This window comes from Cucurbita moschata, unplaced genomic scaffold, assembly GCF_002738365.1.
Source record: "Cucurbita moschata cultivar Rifu unplaced genomic scaffold, Cmos_1.0 Cmo_Scf00010, whole genome shotgun sequence".
Classification (NCBI taxonomy): Eukaryota; Viridiplantae; Streptophyta; class Magnoliopsida; order Cucurbitales; family Cucurbitaceae; genus Cucurbita; species Cucurbita moschata.
In genome coordinates this window covers 2,688,693-2,709,673 of record NW_019268526.1, presented here as the reverse complement: position 1 = coordinate 2,709,673, position 20,981 = coordinate 2,688,693, and the positions used below count along the sequence as shown (strand labels likewise).

Sequence of the window (20,981 nt, the reverse complement as noted above, 5' to 3'; positions counted from 1 at the left end):
AAATAGCTTACCATTAGTAGGATCGTTCAAGTTAAATCTACAAAGTCTATCATCTAACTTGATAATATATGAGTCAATCTAATTAATTAAAATATATGTCATCGACTAAAAGATAAAATATTTAAATTTTAGGAGATCGAAGGTCAATGGTAGATTTTTCATAATTCATTTAATATTTAATGACGGTAAAGATTTAGTGAAAAGTAAACGTTCCATCGCAACAAAAAATGAAACTTTCTAAAGATTAGGGTGAAAAACACGATCAAAAATAAATTTTGAATCAAACTTCATAAAAAAATTATGTTCACAAGAACTATAGTGAACAAAGGAAAATTTTGGCTAAACTTATACTCAAAAAGGATTCTATGTTCTTTCTAGCATATCATCCAACAAATCCCTTTAAAAATACAGTGGTTTTGGAACCCCTTCTTTGTTATCATAAATAAAAATCATGTCCTAAATCCATCTACAACAATATCTTTCCATCAATCGGATCGTTCATCAACCGTTTTTCAGGACACGTAGAGCCGCTCCGGGAGTGAACTTTCTTGCAAACAAGAAGCATGGCGTATACATCGAGTTAACACGACACCACTCGGTTCGGTGTTCGGATTCAAAGTCAATGTGGTTGATTTCCTAGGAGATGAAAATAATAAGGTAACAACCAAATCAGTTTAATGTGTTCTTATGAATCAAGCTTTTTGCAGACTAATGCATCAACATTGCCAACACTGACCTTCATTTCTTTGATTATCAGAGGAGTTGCATCTGAATATTGGAAAGTAACTGGATGCCAAGATCTTTTGTCCCCTTTTGGGATGGAACTGTTCCACATGGTGTACGTCAACGTTCGTCGTTCGAGTTCGTTCTCGAGGTTTCTTATCTTACAATAACACCACACGAATAGTTTTTACGAACATCGTAATGGAAGATCGGTCCGCAGGAGACAAAAAGGAAAAAAAAACAGTCACAGAAGCAACTTACTGAAAGTAAAGTCTGCACATAATGCTCATCTGGTATGCAGTTGGGATGATACTTCACCTTCTGAATATCAATATTTTCGACCATCAGTTTCGAAATAAAGCGAAAACCGGTAAACATAATTGTAACATCTCAAACCCACCACCAGCAAATATTGTCTACTTTGAGCCTTCACTTCTGGACTTTCCCTCAAGATTTTAAAACACGTATGCTAGAAAGAGGTTTCCACACCCTTACAAAGAATGTTTTGTTCCCCTCTCTAACCGATGCGAAATCTCACAATCCATCCCTATGGGGATCCAGTGTCCTTGCTGGCACACCGTCCGGTGTCCGGCTCTGATACCATTTATAACAGCTCAAGCCCACCGCTAGTAGATAGTCTTTTTTTTGCCTCAATGTTTTAAAACGCGTCTGCTACAGAGAGGTTTCCACACCCTTACAAGGAGTGTTTCGTTCCCCTCTCCAACCGATGTGAGATCTCTAAGTAATCATTGGCAAATCACGATTTAATCGGAAAAACTTACAAGTGTTTGCCTTCCGGTGGCGTGTTCGGGTGGCGGCCATCGCTGCAACAGGGAAAAGATGAATCCAATCACGGCATGATATTAACAAATATTGCTTGATTACAAAACTGAACTGCTTGAGACTTCTAATCCACACCTTACAGAAGTTCGTAAACAGAGGAAAGATTATGGCATCATTCACTACAACTTCAGCATGTCTCCTCACCAAAGCGATCCACTGAAAACAATACAACAATTGATCATACATTCTAGGAACTGCTTAAGATCAGTATCTTACTTTGACAGTAGACAAAGTAGCTAAACCTGGGAGCCCTTTCGCCATTTTTCCCGTCGTATAACAGGCGACATCTCGGGATTATATCGGCCTTCGCCAACATTCAAAAAACTACACTACACAGAAGCTAAGCTACTTACAATCAACATATTTCAATACCAATACTAAAGTAGAAAAAGATTACTTTTCCCAAAGTGTAAAGTCAGTATACAAAACAGTATCGGATTTACGATATCAACGGTTTCATACCGACATTTCGAATACATACCTGTCGACAAAGCTTTTTGTAGAAGACATCAGATAACGGTAAGTATGGCTGAAGTGATGCAGAGGTATGCAGCTGCAGTTACCATTAAAAAACTAAGATTCTTAGATTATTAATGAACAGTTTCGAACTTTCGAGCACCGAAACATGAAGATCGAAACAAACCTATCGGAAAGAAGGACAAATCTCTGATTTGCTGGATCAGCAAGAGCTGCACCAAACAACAGGCGTTCTGCTTCTATCATGGTAGAATCTCCCCATAGTACCTGAACGTTTGATGGCCATAAGATCAAGCCAAGAACATTGAGAAAGAAGAAAAGAAAATCAAGGAGGAGTACCTGAATACTGTTGTTCAATTGTCTGCCATAGAAGAAAGGAGACTTAGTGGTTGATTTGTCATAAACAAAGCCTGGTTGTGAGTGAATGTAAATGGAAAATTTGGCTTGGTCTCCACTCTGTGGATTTCATCAATCAAGAACAAAAATGTAAGAGCTTTTATGAAAAGAAACAACATTCAAATGCAGGGCATACCTTGAAGAAGCTGGCCCAGATAAAATCAAGAGGAAGGTTGCTGCGAGTGAGGAACAGAAATGCAATCTTAGGAGGTGATTGAAAGCCATGGCTATCTTCTCCAAAGCCATTGTTTCTGAACTGGTAAGTGAAGTTGGAGGACTGAAGCTTGAACTCATCAGAATGGAATATCAGGATGGCCAATGTCAACAGCATGGCACACACAACCACCGCCACCTTTGAACCGGCCGCCGCCCCCGCAGTGGCGGTCGAACCTTTCTTCTTTGTCATAGTTGCTTGATCCTGTATCTGTGACTGAATCTTACCATAGCTAACACAGTTTTATAAGAGGGTCGTTTAAATTGAATGGTAGTTTTTGCTGCATTAATGGTTGAGTTACAAAACATTAATTTCAAATTCAATTCATGCAATGTTACTATTTTGAAGTCCGTTTTGTTGTTGTTGTTAAACATTCAGAAAAATTAAAGTCACAAAAGTAACTCCATTGTAGAATTCCATGCTTATGTCTCTTGAACTTCCTCAAGAGACAACTTCCATTGAAATATTGCAAACAAATAATTGTCAACTTATACTTCGTATCTACTTTGGTTAATTACGATCAACTTTTCTTCATTTAGTTTCTAGAAGTCTTGTATGGTCGGTGTCGAGTATATGAACACTAAGAAACTTGTAAAAGGAGAAAAAAATGACAAGTCTAAACAAGAAATTCAATCTCGATGGATTGGGAGGCGATTTGTAATAGCGAGATCTGAACCAAAGAATATATCATTTCTGCATTCATTGGAGTCCCAATTATGGAAGAACAATCACCCAGTCCAATGCCTTAACAGCAACCATTTTTTTTCTTTACACTTGTTCAAGTGGTTCCAATGAATGAAAAGCCATACTTGATCCTGATGTTCAAATTCCATAATCTAGTTTTGATTTCTTGTAAAATAAGCCACTAGACATCCCAGCACAGCACCTGCAACAACCTGTTATCGATACCAGAGAGTGAATATGAATTAACAAAATTCTTTCTATCTGGATGAAGTTGACTAGAACAATGCATCATTATGAAGATAATACACAATATTAGTGCTTCAAAATGAGTCATTTTAGATAATAGTAAAACAAGGCTAACAAGACATAATATCCATGTCCCAATCCAGTTGGATGATATTAAGTTAATTAACGGTCAGCAGCAGCATTACAATACTTAGCTTGGAAAAACACAATGCAAATGATTATTGCATCTGATAGTATTCAAATAATTAGCATATAAGCCATAGCAAAAAGTGGCATTTCATAGTTTACCTTCGAATTCACTATTTTTTTTTTAATTTCAAAGAATTGTAGGGTAAGAGATTGAACCATCGACCATTGGGATATTAGTTGATATCATATCCATTGAGTTATGTTCAAATTGACAAACTTTGGTATAGTATTCCATCATAGCAAAAGAGTTCGGAGTTTTCTTTTTCATTGTTTCTTTTTTTACTCCAGAATATATGAAGGATACAAATTTGCAAGGCTAAGCTTTTAATATCATATGGTTCCATATCCCAACATACATATATGAAGCAAATGCACTGACCTGAAGTGGAGTGTGTCCAAGTGAATCTCGCAATGGTCTAATACTGGACAGAGGATGTTCAGGAGGAAACTCGCAAACTATTTGGTTCAGCAACTGTGATCATCAAATGATAAGACTTAATGGGAAAAGATGAACAGTTTTGTACGATGGACATAATAATCAGACTCAAGGTGACATAGATGGAAGTGGTAATGATAAATGAAAGATAAAAAAAATGGAACCTATATATACTTTCTAAAGAACTTACCTCGGCTTGAAGACCAGCATGAAGTCTGACTCCAGAAGCATCATACATTACCTTCAAGAAATTGAAAATGCATGAAAGCCAATTACATTAAAACATTAAAAAGTGTTCAAAAAACCCGAAGCTTAAAGTCCAATCGATCATATAGAAAAATAATAACAACGAAAATCAAATTTTAATTAGAAACAAAAACATTCAAAAGCAGTTTAAACCAACTTGTCGGGTACTGTGCGAAAGGAGATACGAAGGAGTAAAGTCCAGTACTATCACTGGAATTGCAATTGTCAACATATTCACTGACATTTTTAGCTGATTTGGAACTGATAGAATGATATTGTTAATACTCATCTGGTTTGCAGAAGAAGCAGAAACAAAGAGACAGGAAACGACAACGCCAAGGAGGCAAAGTCTTTACAAGAACAGCCGAGTTATCATTACAGGATTGAAACACGACAGAAATGTAAATAAAATACAAGAGCGACGACGCGAAGAAGGCAGAGTTGATACAAAAGCAGCCAAGTTACCATTTCAGAATACAAAAGCAACAGACATGTAATCAAAACAACAAGATTTAACTAAACATATTTGATCACAAAACAAGATTTAACTAAACAAATTTGATCATGAAGTACATATAGCGAATACCTGTGAAATCAAATAAAACAGTTCAGGCCATCAAATACAAAATTTAGTCTAGCATAATCTTGATCTAGCATACATTCGTAAATAGGATTGACTATGGATTCGAGCCATAGCACACGGTTTCATAAAACCGTATGATTTTCAAACTTTTTAAACAAGTTTAAAACATTCAATTTTATGTCAAATAAGTAATATTAATTCATTTAACACTAACAAAAACCTATTAACCGTGTGTAATTTAAAATTGATAGGACGACATGATTTTTGACGTAAATCGTGATCCTAAAATATATCACCTTTATGCCTCGCAAATGTTTGGACTAATGAAGCAAACAATAAAAACTAATTAGGTACAAATTAACCATTTTAAGACTTACTAGAAAAGTTATAAAGTAGATGACCTGAATAGATACAACCATGAAAGTTTTAAGAACTTGTTAGAAACTATTTAAGGTACAAAGAAACTAAATATTCAAGAACTATACTTATAAATTATTATTCATCCTAAACTGTAAATCAAAACAAGCATTACAGCTAATGGAACAGAAAGCCAAAATTTTCTAAATTCTTTCAGTAATCAGGGCATCAGAAGAGGAAAGTAAACGAAAGAACACAAGCATGTAAACAAGAAGAAAGAAGGAATCAAGCACATACAACACATGCAAAGACTACGGCGACGGCAAAAGCAGGTCCTCCGGATCCTTCCTGCAGGGCAATAGCAAGGGCCAAAGCAGTCACAGTTGCAGAGTGAGATGAAGGCATTCCGCCAGAACCAAACATCCGTTTAGATTCCCATTTTCTTTCCTTATACCTAAGAGCCCAAAAACCAGAACACAACAGATTAAGCTCTGGCTCCCTCAGATCGTGGAGAAATGTACACAAAACTCGCAATACGAAAAATCAACAAAGCAGAGAAAGTGTACCAGGTGGTAAAGATCTTGAGAAACTGGGCGATGGCGCCAGCGAGGAAGGCGGAGATAAGAGGGAGATTGGAAGTGAGCAAAGGATCCGGTGCCAATGGAAACAACGACGGTTTAACGGACGACGAGAACGCATCCCCAACCGTCATCACCTCGTCCATTAGCACAAATGCTCAACACTTACCTCTCTGGTCGCTCGCCGGAAGCTTCAACGACGGAGGGAGGATACGATTCCGATTGGGGAAGAAGGTTGGATTCGGAGATTTGTAATATTTTTCCGTCAGATTTTGGACTAATTTGTATAAATAAATGGATTCATCGGCTGCTGCTCTGGATGAGAGGATCTTCCCAAACTACTATTTTGTATTCTATTGTTCAATGTACATTTCCGAGTTGGGCAAAAAATTATTGTCACGCACATGAGAAAAACATAAATGTTTGAAAAGCTTGTGCTAATTTTTCAAACATTTTATTACCCACAAAATTCAATTTTATATAATAAATTTATTAATTAAAAAAAAAATTAAATATGCAATAAATAATGGATACGATAGCTTACAAAAAAAACACTATCATCAACTTTTTATAGTATTTATCATATGTCATGACAATCTATATTATTAAAAGTGTAAAATATTTTATAACATTTTTTACGGATATAATAGATGTTATAATAAAGTTTGAAGTTATAGCTTATAATAATTGCTATTAGAGATTAGATTATATTATATTATGAATGTAGTAAAAATCGAGTGGAAGGGCACAAATTTGAGTTTTTGATGTTGTAATAGTTAAAGTCAACCACTTGTAGTTATTGTTTGTTTTGACCTGTTAGTTATCGTCGTCAGCTTCATGGTTTTAAAACACGATTGCTAGGGAGAGGTTTCCACACCCTTGAACAGTTAGCATATAACAAATATTGTTCATTTTGGCCCGTTACGTATCGCTGTCAGCCTCACGGTTTTAAAACACGTCTGTTAGGGAGAAGTTTCTACACCCTTATGTCACTACTAGATATTGTTCGCTTTAACCCATTACGTATCGCCGTCAATTTCACGGTAGCATCTATTGGGGTGAGGTTTCCACACCCTTATAAGAAATGTTTTGTTCCCCTCTCCAACCGATGTGAGATCTCACAATCCACCTCCCTTAGGAGTCAACGTCCTCACTGGCACACCACCTCGTGTGTGGTTATGATACAATTTGTAACAATTCAAGCCCATTACTAGTAGATATTGTTTACTTTGACCCATTACATATCGTCATCAATTTCACAGTTTTAAAACGCATTGACTAGAGAAAGGTTTCACGTTCCTCATTATGAACGTGCACACACTCACAGTCTACTCTGTTATTTGACAGAAACAAAAGTAAAAATTTTATAAGACAGTGCAAGAACCAAACAATTCCATAATAAATTTATCATTTTATTATTCCAAATTCACTCTATAAGAACAAAAACAGAACACAAAAACTGCACTATTTGTCAGTTTTAAGAACTTTTCTAAGCGTCTATCCTAACTCATCATTTACAGTGTCCTCCCCCCTTCCTCATCAAGTGAAATATACACACACCATTAAAAAACAATAGCAAGCTCACCACTTCTGAATGTTATGAAACTCCTCCATCAACTTCTGAATGTGAAGACAATAAGGGACCGCTGTGCTTGCTTGGCAATGGCGTATTCCTACGAGAATGGCGTTTTGTTGGCACCAGCACTGGCCCATGTCGCCCATCTTCAGAATCCGTTTCAATTTCTACGTCGTCTTCGTCGTGCTTGAAAACTGGATGAACGTATGCATTTTGAAGGAATCCTTTCAAGTTCAAGTTTGGCTCCCTTGCTCGCTCCAATGTATCTTTCATCATTGCTTCCTGAAAGTTCATTCAATAGGGTGAGGTGATGCTAGAAGTCCCTATACTATTATCTCATGAGCAACCAATCTGAAACAACTAAAAACAGTGAGATAAGGTCTGTGTTAACCTGTAATGGATATCGAACAAAAGCGGGTTCGTAACGGTCTTTACAGAACAAATGAAACCATATAGTCAAGATTGGCAATGTGATGAGCAAGGGAGTTGATTGAGCAGCTTCTTTTGTACTGAGTAGTCCCATTAATAGTAGCTGTGAAACAACTAAGGCGACAATGATCCGCCCATGGACATCGGGCCAGAATGCTGCTGCACTTTCATACTCTTGGTTGTACACATTTATGATCTGCAAAGTTTGGAGAAAAAACTTCAAAAATACAACAAAAGGAACAAAAGGGAGAAATGAGAGGCTTGACCATCGTGTTAGGAATCACGAACCTCCAAAATGGTATGACATTGTCCATTTTGAGTATAAGCTCTCGTGACTTTACTTTTGGGAAATGTTTTCCCAAAAGACCTCATCGGAGACATACTTCCTTACTTATAAACCCATAATCAACCCCTTAATTAGCCAATGTGGGACTCCTCCCCCAATAATCCTCAACAATTCTCCCTCGAACAAAGTATACCATATAGCCTCCATTGAGGCCTATGGAGCCCTTGAACAATCACCCCTTAATCGAGGCTCGACTCCTTCTCTGGAGCCCTCGAACAAAGGGTACAAAGTACACCATTTGTTCGACACTTGAGTCACTTTTGACTACACCTTCGAGGTTCACAACTTCTTTATTCAACCTTTGAGAATTCTATTGATATGGGTAAGTTAAGGGCATAACTCTGATACTATGTTAGGAATCACGAACCTTCACAATGGTATGATGTTGTTCACTTTGAGCATAAGCTCTCGTGATTTTACTTATAAACCCATGACGTAGGACTCCTCTCCCAACAATTCTCAACAAATCAGTCATGAAAAACTATATATAGGCTGTGTCTCGATTTTTGTAGGGTATATATCAAAGAAGTTAATGGCACCGATGTTCTCAAAACAGAGGACCATATATATCCTTATTTCATGAAGTTTAAACCTCAATATTTGCAAACATAAAAGGAACATGGGGGAGGTAAACTACACAGCTGAAGTTAGACGAAATAGTTTTACCTGATGACGGTAGACGACATATGCCAATGCGAAGAAGACTACAATAAACGGAAGGAGAAGAGGTGTGACTACAGCATAAACAAGGCCAAGTAAGAAATAGAGTTGAATTCGAGGTTCGCCCACGTTGAACTCGAGAGTTCCTGGATCCATGGCTTCTTCTCTATCCTTTTCAGTCTTCACCAAGAAGAAGTTCCTAAGGTGGTAAATGATCAAAGGCCTAAGCCTCAAAATCTCAGCAGCAATTCCAGCCCAACCATCCACCATTATGAAGGTAATAAAGAAAGTTGCCTTCATGGGGATGGAGACGCCAATCGTCTTCGGAATGCTGCAGAAAATGTCGAATTAGCTATGACGAAAGTCGTTATATATATATAATCTCAACCACACATGTACAAACACAACGCATTCTTCTCACTAAATTATTGGCAACCAACCATGAACTGTTCATGAACAGATTATAAGTTATGGCTTACTCGTTTGCAGACTGGTGTAGGAAGTTATTAAGTTGCTGGAATGCGGTTCCAGTGATTATACTACCAAGAAACACATTAACAAACAGGAAAATGTAATATTTGTTGGCGGATCTTCTCTCCAAAGACGATCGACTAATAAATCCTTCGAATTTCGACATTAACATCAGTATTGAAGGAAGAAAGATGAGGAAAATCTTCAAAGCGATTCCGGGAAGAAAACCTTGGATAACTGACTTAATGAAGTCCCTGCATTGTCATTAGCAGGCAGGCTACATGTTAGAAGATAAAATCAAGAACAGTATGCACCGGGCGACGTGTGAAGAGAAAGGATACTCACAATTCAATAATGGGTTTGAGGAAGGGAGCCGTTTTCTCAATACTCTCAAGGTTTGCTAGGGACTGAACCAATGCAATGGGTATCATGAAAAAGAAGGTAAGGAAAAAGAAGGCAACTCCAGCAATAAGCCTCCTGATTGCCAGTGACACGAAAGGGATCGCCAGGTTATCCCAGTACACATCACGGGGTTCGGGAGCCCATTCTGTCAACCAAATGGTTGGATTTCTTGACTGTTGAGTTTGTGCACAAACAGCAGCACCCCACCGAGATTTGAAAGAAACAAAAGCTGCTGGCATGATTGATTTAGGATGGTTCACTGTCTTATCAGCCTCCAGTGATATCTGAACAAAGTCATTTGGAGAATAATGTAAGTTATATCTCAATGATATCACAGAATACCATGATCGTGGGAGAATGGGTGAAAGGTTACTGTTATAACTCACTTCTTTTGATAGGATTTCGATTTTTGACGAATAATAATTTATGGCGTCGACCTCGTCCCCCCAAAGACCTAGAAAACCAGTCTGCTCACATGATGTTAGTAATAGAAAACATGTCAAGTGCAACATCAAAGAATTACCAATTCACCAGTTCAAGAACTGTACCTTCATAGTGGCCCTCTTAGACTGGTTTCGAGAATATTTAAGTTGGTAGAAATCTAGCCAATTCTGCATTTTTTTCTTCTCCTCAACCAACTTAGAGAGTTTGTTTGCATCATAAACAATCTGCATAATCGTAAGAATAACTTCAGAAAGTTTCAGGAGAACATAAATCACAAATCCTAATCAATTCCTCAACGGAAGATGTTTGTGCATGTAACAGCCCAAACCCACCACTAGCAGATAATGTCCTCTCTGAACTTTCCCATTCGGGCTATAAAGAAGGTTTTGTTCTTCTCCCCAACCGACGTGGGATTCTCACAATCCACCCCTTCGGGGATTAGCCTCCTCGCTGACACATCGCCCGATGTATGGGTCTGATATCATTTATAACAGCCCAAGTCCCCTGCTAGACATTATCCTCTTTAGGTTTTCTCTTTTGGGCAAGGTTTTTAAAACGTGTCTGCTAGGGCACCCTTATAAAGAATGATTTGTTCTCCTCCTCAACTGATGCGGGATCTCACAGTGCAATTCCGGAAAAATCCAATAATACTAACCTGATGAGTTAAATAATGTTCAGGATGATTGACCAGGAAAAAATGTTCAACAAGCTCACTAACGGATTCATCCGGGTCTGGTGGTACATTTCTAACAATCACCTGCATCATGTAATTGATGTCAGAAACCAAGGAACCATTCTCATTCTCCAATTCCCACAAAGCTTGGAATATCCTAGTACTTTTAAGAACTCCTTGTACCATTTTTGACAAAATATAACCAGTTACTCAGTGACAATCTTACTGTGAACTGATCAGGACGCCGGTTTTCAGATGCAAGAAAATGCAGCCTCATTGTGGCAACAGTCTCATACTCCTTTTTCAACACATAGCAAGTCCAAAAGGTAAAAACATAAGCCATTACCAAATGGGTCCAGAATCTGCAATAAGTGATTTTGGAAGAAGTTGAACATCTTTTATGATATAACATGGTGATGAAATCATGAAGCTTACAGCTCAGTCGAAAGTTCTCGTGGGGTTTGAGTTTTTTTTTTTTAAAAAAAAAACTCTAAATAGTAAAAAATGTCATTTCTATTGGGAGGGAGTTTCATATTGGCTAATTTGGGGAAGCCCGAAGCAAAACCATGAAAGCTTATGCTCAAAGTGGACAATACCATACCATTGTGGAGGGTCTTGATTTCTACCATTAGTCATGTAAATAGAATTCTCAAATGTCGAACAAATAAGTTGTGAGCCTCGAAGGTGTAGTAAAGAAGTGACTCAAGTGTCGAACAAAGGGTGTACTTTGTTCGAGGGCTCCAAAGAAAGGAGTCGAGCCTCAATTAAGAGGAGGCTGTTTGAGGGCTCTATAGGCCTCAAGGGAGGTTCTATGGTGTAATTTGTTCGAGGGGAGGATTGTTGAGGATTGTTGGGAGAGAGTCCTACATTGACTAATTTAGGGAATGATCATGGATTTATAAGGAATACATCTCTATCGGTATGAGGCCTTTTGGGGAAGCCCAAATCAAAGTCAGTGGACAATATCATACCATTACGAAGGGTCGTGATTTCTAACCATTTCTACTGTATGATATCATACGAGGAAGGAAAATCATGCATGTCAAAGTGAGTGTTTCATAGAAAAATTCTGCATCATACCTACGTGATCCAATAGGAATGTTAGAAATGGAAAGCTTGTCTATATTGCTGTAATTCAAAGAAGAACGCTCCAAAGTTCCATTTGTCCAATTAACAGGCACCATGATTGTGAAAGCCAGACATGCAATGGGCACAAAAATTTTGAGCCTACAAACAAGATAGCAAGCAAAAAATAAGCTTAATATACACAATTGATGAATTCTAGGACAGCATATGGTAAACTACAAATACTAAGAAAGAAAAAAACATAAATACCCTAACAAGTAAATCCTCAGATAAACAGCAGAATCAAGCCCGGCGTGATCGATTAACTCCGGTTCTGGCATTTGCAAAGCTGCAACCATCCAGTTCAGAAACTTCAAGTATGATCTAAAATCCAAATTGATAATTCTGCCTACAATTGCACCACTGGACAATGGACTTCCTCTTAAGCCTTTGATATACCATTTGGGAAAATACACCCTGTCGTTAACTGGCTGTATTCTAAGTAAAGCAAATACTAGAAAGAACGCAAAGGCACTAAGAATGTTAATGGCTGCCCCAACTCCTATGTCAACGATGGTTGCCATTTAACTAACCCCTTCAAGTAAATAGCTACCGATCTGCACAAAAACATAGGATTCAGTACGTTTTGGAATGATCAAGAGAAAATTCTACAAAAAGTTTACAACAATCGTCTCACTAGCAACAAATCCTCTAAAACCCAATTTACAAATCCAAAGAACTAACACTCTGGGCAATTTTTTTACACGATTTCAACTCAGGATCTTCCCCAACAAAGAACAGATACTCACTGTTTCAGTTTAGCTAAGCTAACCAGTACTCAAAATGTTGAAGTAGAGACCAAAAGGCAGATTCCATCCAAGAACATCAAGAACATCAAGATCAAAAGAGCACCCAGTAATCCAAACAAAGTTATGGTTCTGAAAAATGGATAACACAGATTAAAGGGGAGAAACAGAAGAAGAAATCAGCAGCAGACTGTCTTAATCATGTGAGGTGTGAATACATGATGCTCACATCTTATGCACCCACCTGTACTTGACAGAACAATAAACTAAACGAAAAGGCCGAAATGATCGGTGATTGATTGAAAAGGGGAGTTCAAAGAATTGAAAACAGTGACAGGAAAATGGGAACTGAGACGCTTTCAATAAAAAAAATTAACTGTTCTTCAGTTCTGTGTGGGAAATCAAAACTCCGGGAGTTTCATAGGATGATGATGGGGAGACCAAACCTCATAAACATTGCATTTAATTGAAGGAGAGGGAGACATACGGCCAGGCCCTCCCGCAGGCACCACTCTGTCTAACGGCTCCTTTGAAATCGACCCCTCGGCTGGTCTCTGACCTCTTACTCACCGTTCGATCTCTAATAAACGGCTGTGATTCATCTCATACCCGCGTTAAATTATCACTTTCCCCAAATTGCAATTTAGTCCCTGCATAATTAAAAATTCCCTACATCGTCCATAATTGGATTCAATCTCTAACATGCGCAACATAATTTAGAAATTAATTAAGTAATATATTATGGAATCTTTAAATTTTATATTAAATTACAATATTTATCTCTAATCTTTATTACAAATCCTTGACAATTTTTTTAAAATTAAAATTAATCAATTTTAAATATATAACTAAATTATAGAACTTTTAAAAAATTAAATGTATTAAGGATTAAATTAAATAAATCCAAATTATTACACTAAAATATGTTAATTAACAACTAATAAAGTGGTAACCCACGTCAGTGAATATTTGTCTATATTTGTAAGCTTTATTGATTACGTATTATATAATAAATATGTATTTAAATATTTAAACTTTGGTCTCGTGGGTCTTTGCCACGTGGCGTTGTATGGAAAGATTAGTATTACAATGAAATGTTGCAAATAATTGAGAAAAGAAGGACCAAAATGAAAAGTTTTTTGAGAATTGAGGCAGATTTGATAAGTAATAAAGATTTGGGCCATAACTTTAAAGAGCATTATCGGTGGGGGTCATAATTAGAATATAAATAACTCTTTTTATGGCGTATCATGTCATCCCAGAAAAGTAATGAGAAAAATTGGATTTCCCTTTTCACCTGCCCCGTTTTTTTTTCCCTTTTTTTTTTTTCTATTTATGATGAAAAAATAATCCGTCGATACCATGTTAGATCGTTCCCTAAATTAACCGATATAAAATTTTCATCCAATACTTCCCCTCGAACAAAGTACACTTTTCCATAATCGAGGCTCACAATACTTTGTTTGACATTTGAGGATTCTATTGACGTGACTAAGTTTAGGGCATGACTCTGATACTATGTTAGATGAATACGACTCTCCACAATAGTACGATATTATTCACTTTGAGCATAAGCTCTCATGACTTTGCTTTGGACTTCCAAAAATGACTCGTACCCTTAATCGAAACTCACAATACTTTGTTCGACATTTGAGGATTCTATTGACATGACTAAGTTTATGGCTTGACTCTGATACCATGTTAGATGAACACGACTCTCCACAATGGTATGATATTGCCCACTTTGAGCGTAAGTTCTCATGGCTTTACTCTGGGCTTCCCAAGAGGGCTCCTACCAATTGAGGGAATATTTTTTTATTATAAACTCATAATGATTCCTTAAATTAGCCGACGTGGGGACTTTCATCCAACATTCAGGACTCTCGAAACCCATTCAATTAAGTGATAGAGGAGAGTGAAATTTTGCGTTCAAGGGTGAATTCTAGAGTGTTCAGGATATTTAGCCTTTTATTACGATTTAACACGTGTATCATATTCAACTCTTAATCATAGGTTAATATATATATATATATATATGTGAAAACCAATAAATTAATTAGGTTTTATGAAATAAATAAATATAAAATCAAAGGATGCCGACACGCTGGTATGGTGGCTCTTTCTTTTTCTTTTTTCTTTTATATTTAATAAATATTCATCATATTTTAATTTTATAAGATCCATACCGTTTCAATTTATGTTTAAATTATCCCAACTTCTTTTTAAAAATATAGAATATGACATAAATTTATAATATACAAAATTAAATATTTAAGAATTTATTAACACAAATTCAAAAATCAGGCGGATGATATTATATAACCTACAAATAAATATGAATATGAATATAATATTATTATGATAAAATTAATAAAAGCACTAATTTCTATCAATATTTTAAATTCTAAACCCAAACTTAATTTCTACTGTTTAGGATGTGATTGAACAAATTTATGATTTAAAATTTGGACACAGCTCTCTATATTGAAAAAATACTTTAATCAATGAGAATTTTTTTTAATAAAATCAATGAATTATATGTTATTATAAAATATCATAATACTTTTCAACCGAAAGATTTAAAATTTTGAATTCTTGACTTTTTAATTATACAATATTTAATCAGTTAAATAAATAAATATTCTTAAAAAAAAAATGAAAACTACATAAATTTATTATTAAGTTGAAAAATAGAAAAGAAAATATAATAATATAGAAAAGAATTAAAAAGTGAAGGACGTGACAAAAGCTGTCTGGCTGGGCTTTTTAGGGTCAACCAATGTGTTAATTATTTTCTTTAATAGAGAGAAGCTAAGAATCCAAAAGGTTTCACGTTCAGAGAGAAGCTAAGAATCCAAAAGGTTTCACGTTCTTGATTAATCTTTCCTTAAAGTTGATTTTATTGGCAATTAAAAGTTCATAAAGTTATGATCGTCCCCTTTTTTTCTGGTGTTGGAATCCGGTAGCCGGCGTGTGAGCAGGGTGTCACGGTCCTACTTCTTCTACCGTGCGGTGTCATGATCTTGACACGCTCACGACTAGCCTTAAAGGGAATTAAACCCCATATATATTTTTCGCGGGTTTTGTGGCTTCGTCGGACCTTAGACGAGGTTTGTCTTCGCCAATCGAACATCGCTTGTGCGGAATCCAAGCTTGTTCAACCACACACGCCGTCTGTGTGTGTATGTTCAATCGTCTGCGATACATCCGACTTGCCTCTACACTAGGCCAAGTCATTCGGCTCGACCTTGCCTCTGCTTGGTCCAAGGTCTCTCAATGCAACGCCGCATCTCATCTTGTCATCTCGATCCCCATCGACAGGGCCCATATGTCTTGACGTCATCCCGAGTCTCGGGATGTCGTCGGCCATCATAACTCGCTCGGTCATGCCATCGAGAATGGGTCCGCGTGTCGTTCATCTCATTGGGACTTCCCGAACATCCATCCATCCGGTTTAATCGAGGCATTGGCCCTCCCGTACCAATGCCATGTCATTTACGGATACCGTGTTGGATAGCGGGTGTATGTAGCAACCTCCAACATGCGGGTTGGGGCGCAATACTGGCGCACCCGTGCCGTCCGGTACTGTTCTTCAAAAACTCATTTCAAAGGAAGTCGCCCGAGACACTCGTCTCGGCACGCTCACCCACACTATGACACACGTATGTGCCACAGGGTAGCTCACTTAGGCCACAGGGCCTAGGGGCGGTGGAGAGCTAACACCATGGTATATAGTACATTTTGAGCCATTTTCAATCTTTCAGGCGTGACATGATTTTTGAACGGTCATACGGTATCGTGCATTGTCCGTCCGGTGTCCGATTGACACCAAACTTGGCGAGCGTTCATATTTCATATGGACGCACTTAACTCCCGAACTGCATGCCCCGAATTCCTTCCGAAACCCCGACTTTTGAGGTTAAGGCCCAGGGCCCTACCCGACCCTTCATCAAGCCTATCTTTACCCTTCATGTCTATTCAATGTCTTTGTCTTGCTTATGTCTCAACTTATCTTCAATGCCCACTTTGTGTGGTGGTGTGTTGGATGATGCATCGTCCTCCTCGATCGCATCATGACACTCTTCTATATTGGCCCGATATGGCCGAATGGGCGTCTCTTGAGGGACGCCGCTTTGCTTGTCATGACGTGAGGGTCACAACCTACTCTCTTCGTAGTATGGTTGTGACATTCTCCCCCACCTAACTTAGTCATCGTCCTCGATGATTTCCTCGAGGCACAATCGGATTGTAGATTATGACACAGGGCGGCATTGCTGTAGTTGACGAAGATGCAGGCTCATTAGTTGGGGCTCTTAGTTGAAAACATGAAACTGACCAAAGGGAAAGCACGGGTCGTGGATCTAGCAGATGATGAGATCGACATTGCTCAAAGCATCCTCCCGAAAGCCTTGGGTTTGTAAAGTCCGTATCCCATATATGTCCATCAAATGGAATGGGTGTTGGTTTTGACCCTTAATCAAAATACACCGAGATACCAAAAAAAAAAAAAAAAAAAAAAAAAAAAAAAAAAAAAAAAAAAAAAAAAAAACCAACTTAAAGAGTTTCTTTATACGGAATAACATTAAACTCTATGTTTTTCAATTCTTTTTGTTGTGGGAGAGTTAAAGTTGTTCCAGATACAACTTCTTTTACTTAATCAAGTTTATTGACTCATGTTCTCTCACGCCTTTTGCAAGGTGACATACACAACAACATGACAACATGACAAGATACCGATGGATATAGACCAAATCAAACCTCAAGATCTCACTCTCTCTTACTCACTCAGCTATATCATATGCTTGAAGCTATGAAGAGATGGAAATAATTTATAGAACCATTCTTGTTAACGGAATAAAACTATACTATCATAACATGATAATTCGCCTAAAATGCCAACTAGGCCACTTGTCAAAGCAAACTTGTACAGAAACATAGCTATATCAAAACCCAAATAAGACATAGGATGGAAAAAACTTGGTTTCAATGTCTGCTAACCTTTGCTGTCGAATGAGTTTCAGCAATGTCTGCTAACTTAGAACTTCTGAATCACAACAGAATTGGCTATTCCAGCTTGTTCGATAGTTTGATCCAATTCAGCCAACTGTTTGGGAGGGAAACCCATCGTCTGGAGTTGGTAATTTCTTGCACCAGTAGGCCTTGATGCATCAATGAATCCACGAATGTCCCTGATTGTATGGTGGTGATTGAAACGCGACACCATTCGTGTCCCGTCTGCTAACCTTAGCTGAAGAGAAGTCATTGGCAACGAGTCGTCTACCACCAAACCTGTTGATGGGGATGGAGCAACATTCAGTGAAGTAGCAGCAGAAGTCAGCTCAGGAGCAACCGAGTTCGGTGAGTCACTAGCTAATGTTCTCCCGATGCCCTGGAATGGAGCGTTGCAGCGCTTCACAGGTTCCTGTGGTAGGAGATGACATGGGAACAATAAGAGTCAGGTGGAGTACTAATATGATGTACAGAAAAATAGGTTGCTGAAAGAGATATATATCAACGTACTGGGTAGTCTTCCTCCCTTCTGACAAGGTTAACGTGGACAGAAGTCCTCCTATCTGCTGGTTCAAGCTCGGCGGGGCACTCTGACCTTCTAATACTCTGCCATAATATACACATGTTATCAGATATAAACATCCGTCACAAGTAATATAATTAATAGTGAAAAGAAAATCTAACGAACTTGGATCTTGGATCTCAATTCCATAGCCAAAACTTGAGAGAGTAAAGCCAACTAACACTTCACAAAGATTTCAAGCATAACAAAACCAACTCAGTTTGTTGTTGAGGATAGTTGGCGAGGAGTCCCACATCGGTTAAATTAAGGGGATGAGCATGAGTTTATAAGTAAGGAATACATTTCTATTGGTATGAGACTTTTTGGGAAAACCAAAAGCAAAGCTATGCTCAAAGTGGACAATATCATACCATTGTGGAGGTTCGTGATTCCTAACATAGTATCAAAGTCATGCTTTTAGCTTAACTATGTCAATGAAATCCTCAGATATCGAACAAAGAAGTGGGGAGCTTCGAAGAAGTAATAAAAAAGTGACTCAATTGTCGAACAAAGGGTGCCCTTTTTTTGAGGACTTCAGAGAAAGGAGTCAAGCCTCAACTAAGGGGAGGCTGTTCAAGGGCTCCATAGGGAGAATTGTTGAGGATTGTTGGTGGAGAGTCTCACATTGGCTAATTAAGGGGATCATGATGGGTTTATAAGTAAAGAATACATCTCTGTTGGGAAACTAAAAGCAAAGCTATGAGAGTTTATGTTCAAAGTGGACAATATCATACCATTGTGGAGGTTCGTGACTTCTAACATTTATCAGTATCGATAACAAATGAACCTAGCAGGTTATCCAGGACTAGGACTGGGAAAGTTTGAAGTCATTTCATCTATAAGAATTATTGAAGTTCTAAAAAGCCAGATCAAATGGCGTCCATGGACATAATTAAAAGAAAATTAACATCTTAGGCGGCAGCATGTCACCTTCAGATAAGTTGCAAGCTCAAAGACCCATTAAGAGAAACTTAACTTCGGGAACCAAGAACAATACAAAAATGGGGTTTTTAAATACTGTTACCTCTAAAAAAGATGCATTTTCAGGATCATCCAGTCTCAGTAAAGGACCATCATCAACAGAGAATCCGTTCCTCCAAAAGGTGACGGTGTGCGTGATAGCCTCAGGGTGCCGAGGAATTGATGGCACCGTCTCACCAGATAGCAATCTTGCAGTTCCAGTAAAGCTTTTAGAACCTGAAGATGGTTCAATAGGTGCATCGACTGCTGATTGTCTGGCTCGATCAAAGATTGCATCGACAGAATTACCTTTGGCAGGATCTTGGACAAGCATTCCACTGCCAGTGAAAGTAAAATAAGATCATTAAGCAATGTCAACAAACTATTCCAAAATGTAAGCAACTGAAGATACGAAATCATGTTCCAAGAGAACACTGCGAATCGGGAAATCGATGACATGAACAAATCTGGCTAGATCAACCATCATGTATATTAGAAGGCGAAGAAAAAATCAAAAAACATATTGGAAAATTCCAGAACCTGGAGTCCAATGAGCTCCTTCAATCCAAATTCCAAACGTATGCTTAATGCAACCAGCAAGAAAGGAAAATTTACATTCCCCTCTCTATTATCCAACATTTTCTCAGAAGTCAAATTAGAGTAAATCTTGATGAATAAAAAATCAAACCTACCTCTTCTCACCACCAGTGTAATACTCTTGAAACTCATCAGAGTCGCTATCCGAGTCATCCTCCGCCGGCCGGTTAAGGTCAGAAAGGGTGCGGATGCGATGCGTCCTGCTCCCAGAAGCCCTATTGTCGACCTTCTTCTTCGCTTCACCTCTAGCTCTCCTCGAACGGAGCTCGTAGGGAGCACGAGAAGCAGGCGGGGAAGGCGAGCGAGAACGCGATGGCGACATAGAAGGAGAAAATTCAGGCGAATCGGGCGGTGGAACTGGGCGAGTGACGGTGGCAGTGGCAGTGGCATCGACGGTGTCGACGGCATCGGCGGCATGGTTATCCAAGAAGGTGGAAACGGCGGCGTCGAGGTCCCAATTGTGGCTCTCTAAGAAGAAAAGGGCTTCCTCTTTGGAAGAGGAAGTGATCTCGATGAAAGAATTGATGAACGCATCATTGGCAGCTGCATCATTTTGAGGGTTCGAGGGTTGAGCTTCGGTTTCCATGGTGGATTTTTCGGTGGCTTCAACTCAAACAAATTGGTTTCCTTCTGATCTGAGATAGTGTGATGATGATGATGATGATGGCTTGGAGTTTCGGCAAGGTTCCATGCCCAATTGCCAAATCTGCATCCATTCTTTTTCCAATTAAAAAAATATCTTCTCCGTACAAGTCATCCAAACGACGGCGTTTAACTGAACACACCCACCTCCTACTGGCACCCTAATCTGTGCGTCGTTGAAACGGTGTCGTTTTCGGCCGGCGTTGTCCTATTCCTTTCCATCCTATAACCCTTAATCTTTATTAAAAAGAAAAAACAGAAATTTAACGTTATTTTGTAAATTTCATTGGCAATGATAGGATTATTTTTTAGGTTTGTAAGAGAAATTTAATGGTGTTTTTGAGTAAAAAAAAAAAAAAAAAAAAT

General features: G+C 38.2%; 4 protein-coding genes across 6 annotated transcripts; all 4 read right to left on the bottom strand.

The window, feature by feature from the left end:
• Positions 1 to 382: 382 nt before the first annotated feature.
• Positions 383 to 3,254, bottom strand: LOC111448398. The gene is made up of 10 exons (XM_023087972.1): positions 2,576 to 3,254; positions 2,383 to 2,499; positions 2,210 to 2,310; positions 2,048 to 2,119; positions 1,809 to 1,890; positions 1,642 to 1,722; positions 1,506 to 1,547; positions 985 to 1,044; positions 737 to 883; positions 383 to 636 (listed from the first exon to the last, which is right to left on the bottom strand). The coding sequence occupies exons 1-10, from the start codon at positions 2,843 to 2,845 to the stop codon at positions 502 to 504; spliced, it is 1,107 nt and encodes a 368-aa protein (XP_022943740.1). The 5' UTR covers positions 2,846 to 3,254; the 3' UTR covers positions 383 to 501.
• A 70-nt stretch (positions 3,255 to 3,324) lies between these two features.
• On the bottom strand, positions 3,325 to 6,336 carry LOC111448399 (uncharacterized membrane protein YuiD-like). The gene is made up of 5 exons (XM_023087973.1): positions 5,961 to 6,336; positions 5,692 to 5,848; positions 4,399 to 4,449; positions 4,152 to 4,244; positions 3,325 to 3,549 (listed from the first exon to the last, which is right to left on the bottom strand). The coding sequence occupies exons 1-5, from the start codon at positions 6,116 to 6,118 to the stop codon at positions 3,490 to 3,492; spliced, it is 519 nt and encodes a 172-aa protein (XP_022943741.1). The 5' UTR covers positions 6,119 to 6,336; the 3' UTR covers positions 3,325 to 3,489.
• Positions 6,337 to 7,383: 1,047 nt separating this feature from the next.
• On the bottom strand, positions 7,384 to 13,354 carry LOC111448121 (CSC1-like protein At3g21620). 3 transcript variants are annotated; one of them, XM_023087547.1, is made up of 13 exons: positions 13,074 to 13,354; positions 12,848 to 12,976; positions 12,309 to 12,655; positions 12,054 to 12,200; positions 11,200 to 11,335; positions 10,956 to 11,057; positions 10,405 to 10,524; positions 10,243 to 10,323; positions 9,800 to 10,140; positions 9,463 to 9,708; positions 8,990 to 9,314; positions 7,940 to 8,173; positions 7,384 to 7,830 (listed from the first exon to the last, which is right to left on the bottom strand). In XM_023087547.1, the coding sequence occupies exons 3-13, from the start codon at positions 12,620 to 12,622 to the stop codon at positions 7,570 to 7,572; spliced, it is 2,307 nt and encodes a 768-aa protein (XP_022943315.1). In that variant the 5' UTR covers positions 12,623 to 12,655; positions 12,848 to 12,976; positions 13,074 to 13,354; the 3' UTR covers positions 7,384 to 7,569. The 3 variants fall into 3 exon arrangements, with proteins under 3 accessions (XP_022943315.1, XP_022943314.1, XP_022943317.1); XM_023087546.1 differs by having other exon boundaries at positions 13,089 to 13,354; XM_023087549.1 differs by having other exon boundaries at positions 13,291 to 13,307.
• Positions 13,355 to 17,660: 4,306 nt separating this feature from the next.
• On the bottom strand, positions 17,661 to 20,689 carry LOC111448978 (plant UBX domain-containing protein 4-like). Its single transcript, XM_023088791.1, has 4 exons — positions 20,069 to 20,689; positions 19,441 to 19,714; positions 18,365 to 18,460; positions 17,661 to 18,266 (listed from the first exon to the last, which is right to left on the bottom strand). The coding sequence occupies exons 1-4, from the start codon at positions 20,557 to 20,559 to the stop codon at positions 17,880 to 17,882; spliced, it is 1,248 nt and encodes a 415-aa protein (XP_022944559.1). The 5' UTR covers positions 20,560 to 20,689; the 3' UTR covers positions 17,661 to 17,879.
• Between the last annotated feature and the right edge of the window lie 292 nt (positions 20,690 to 20,981).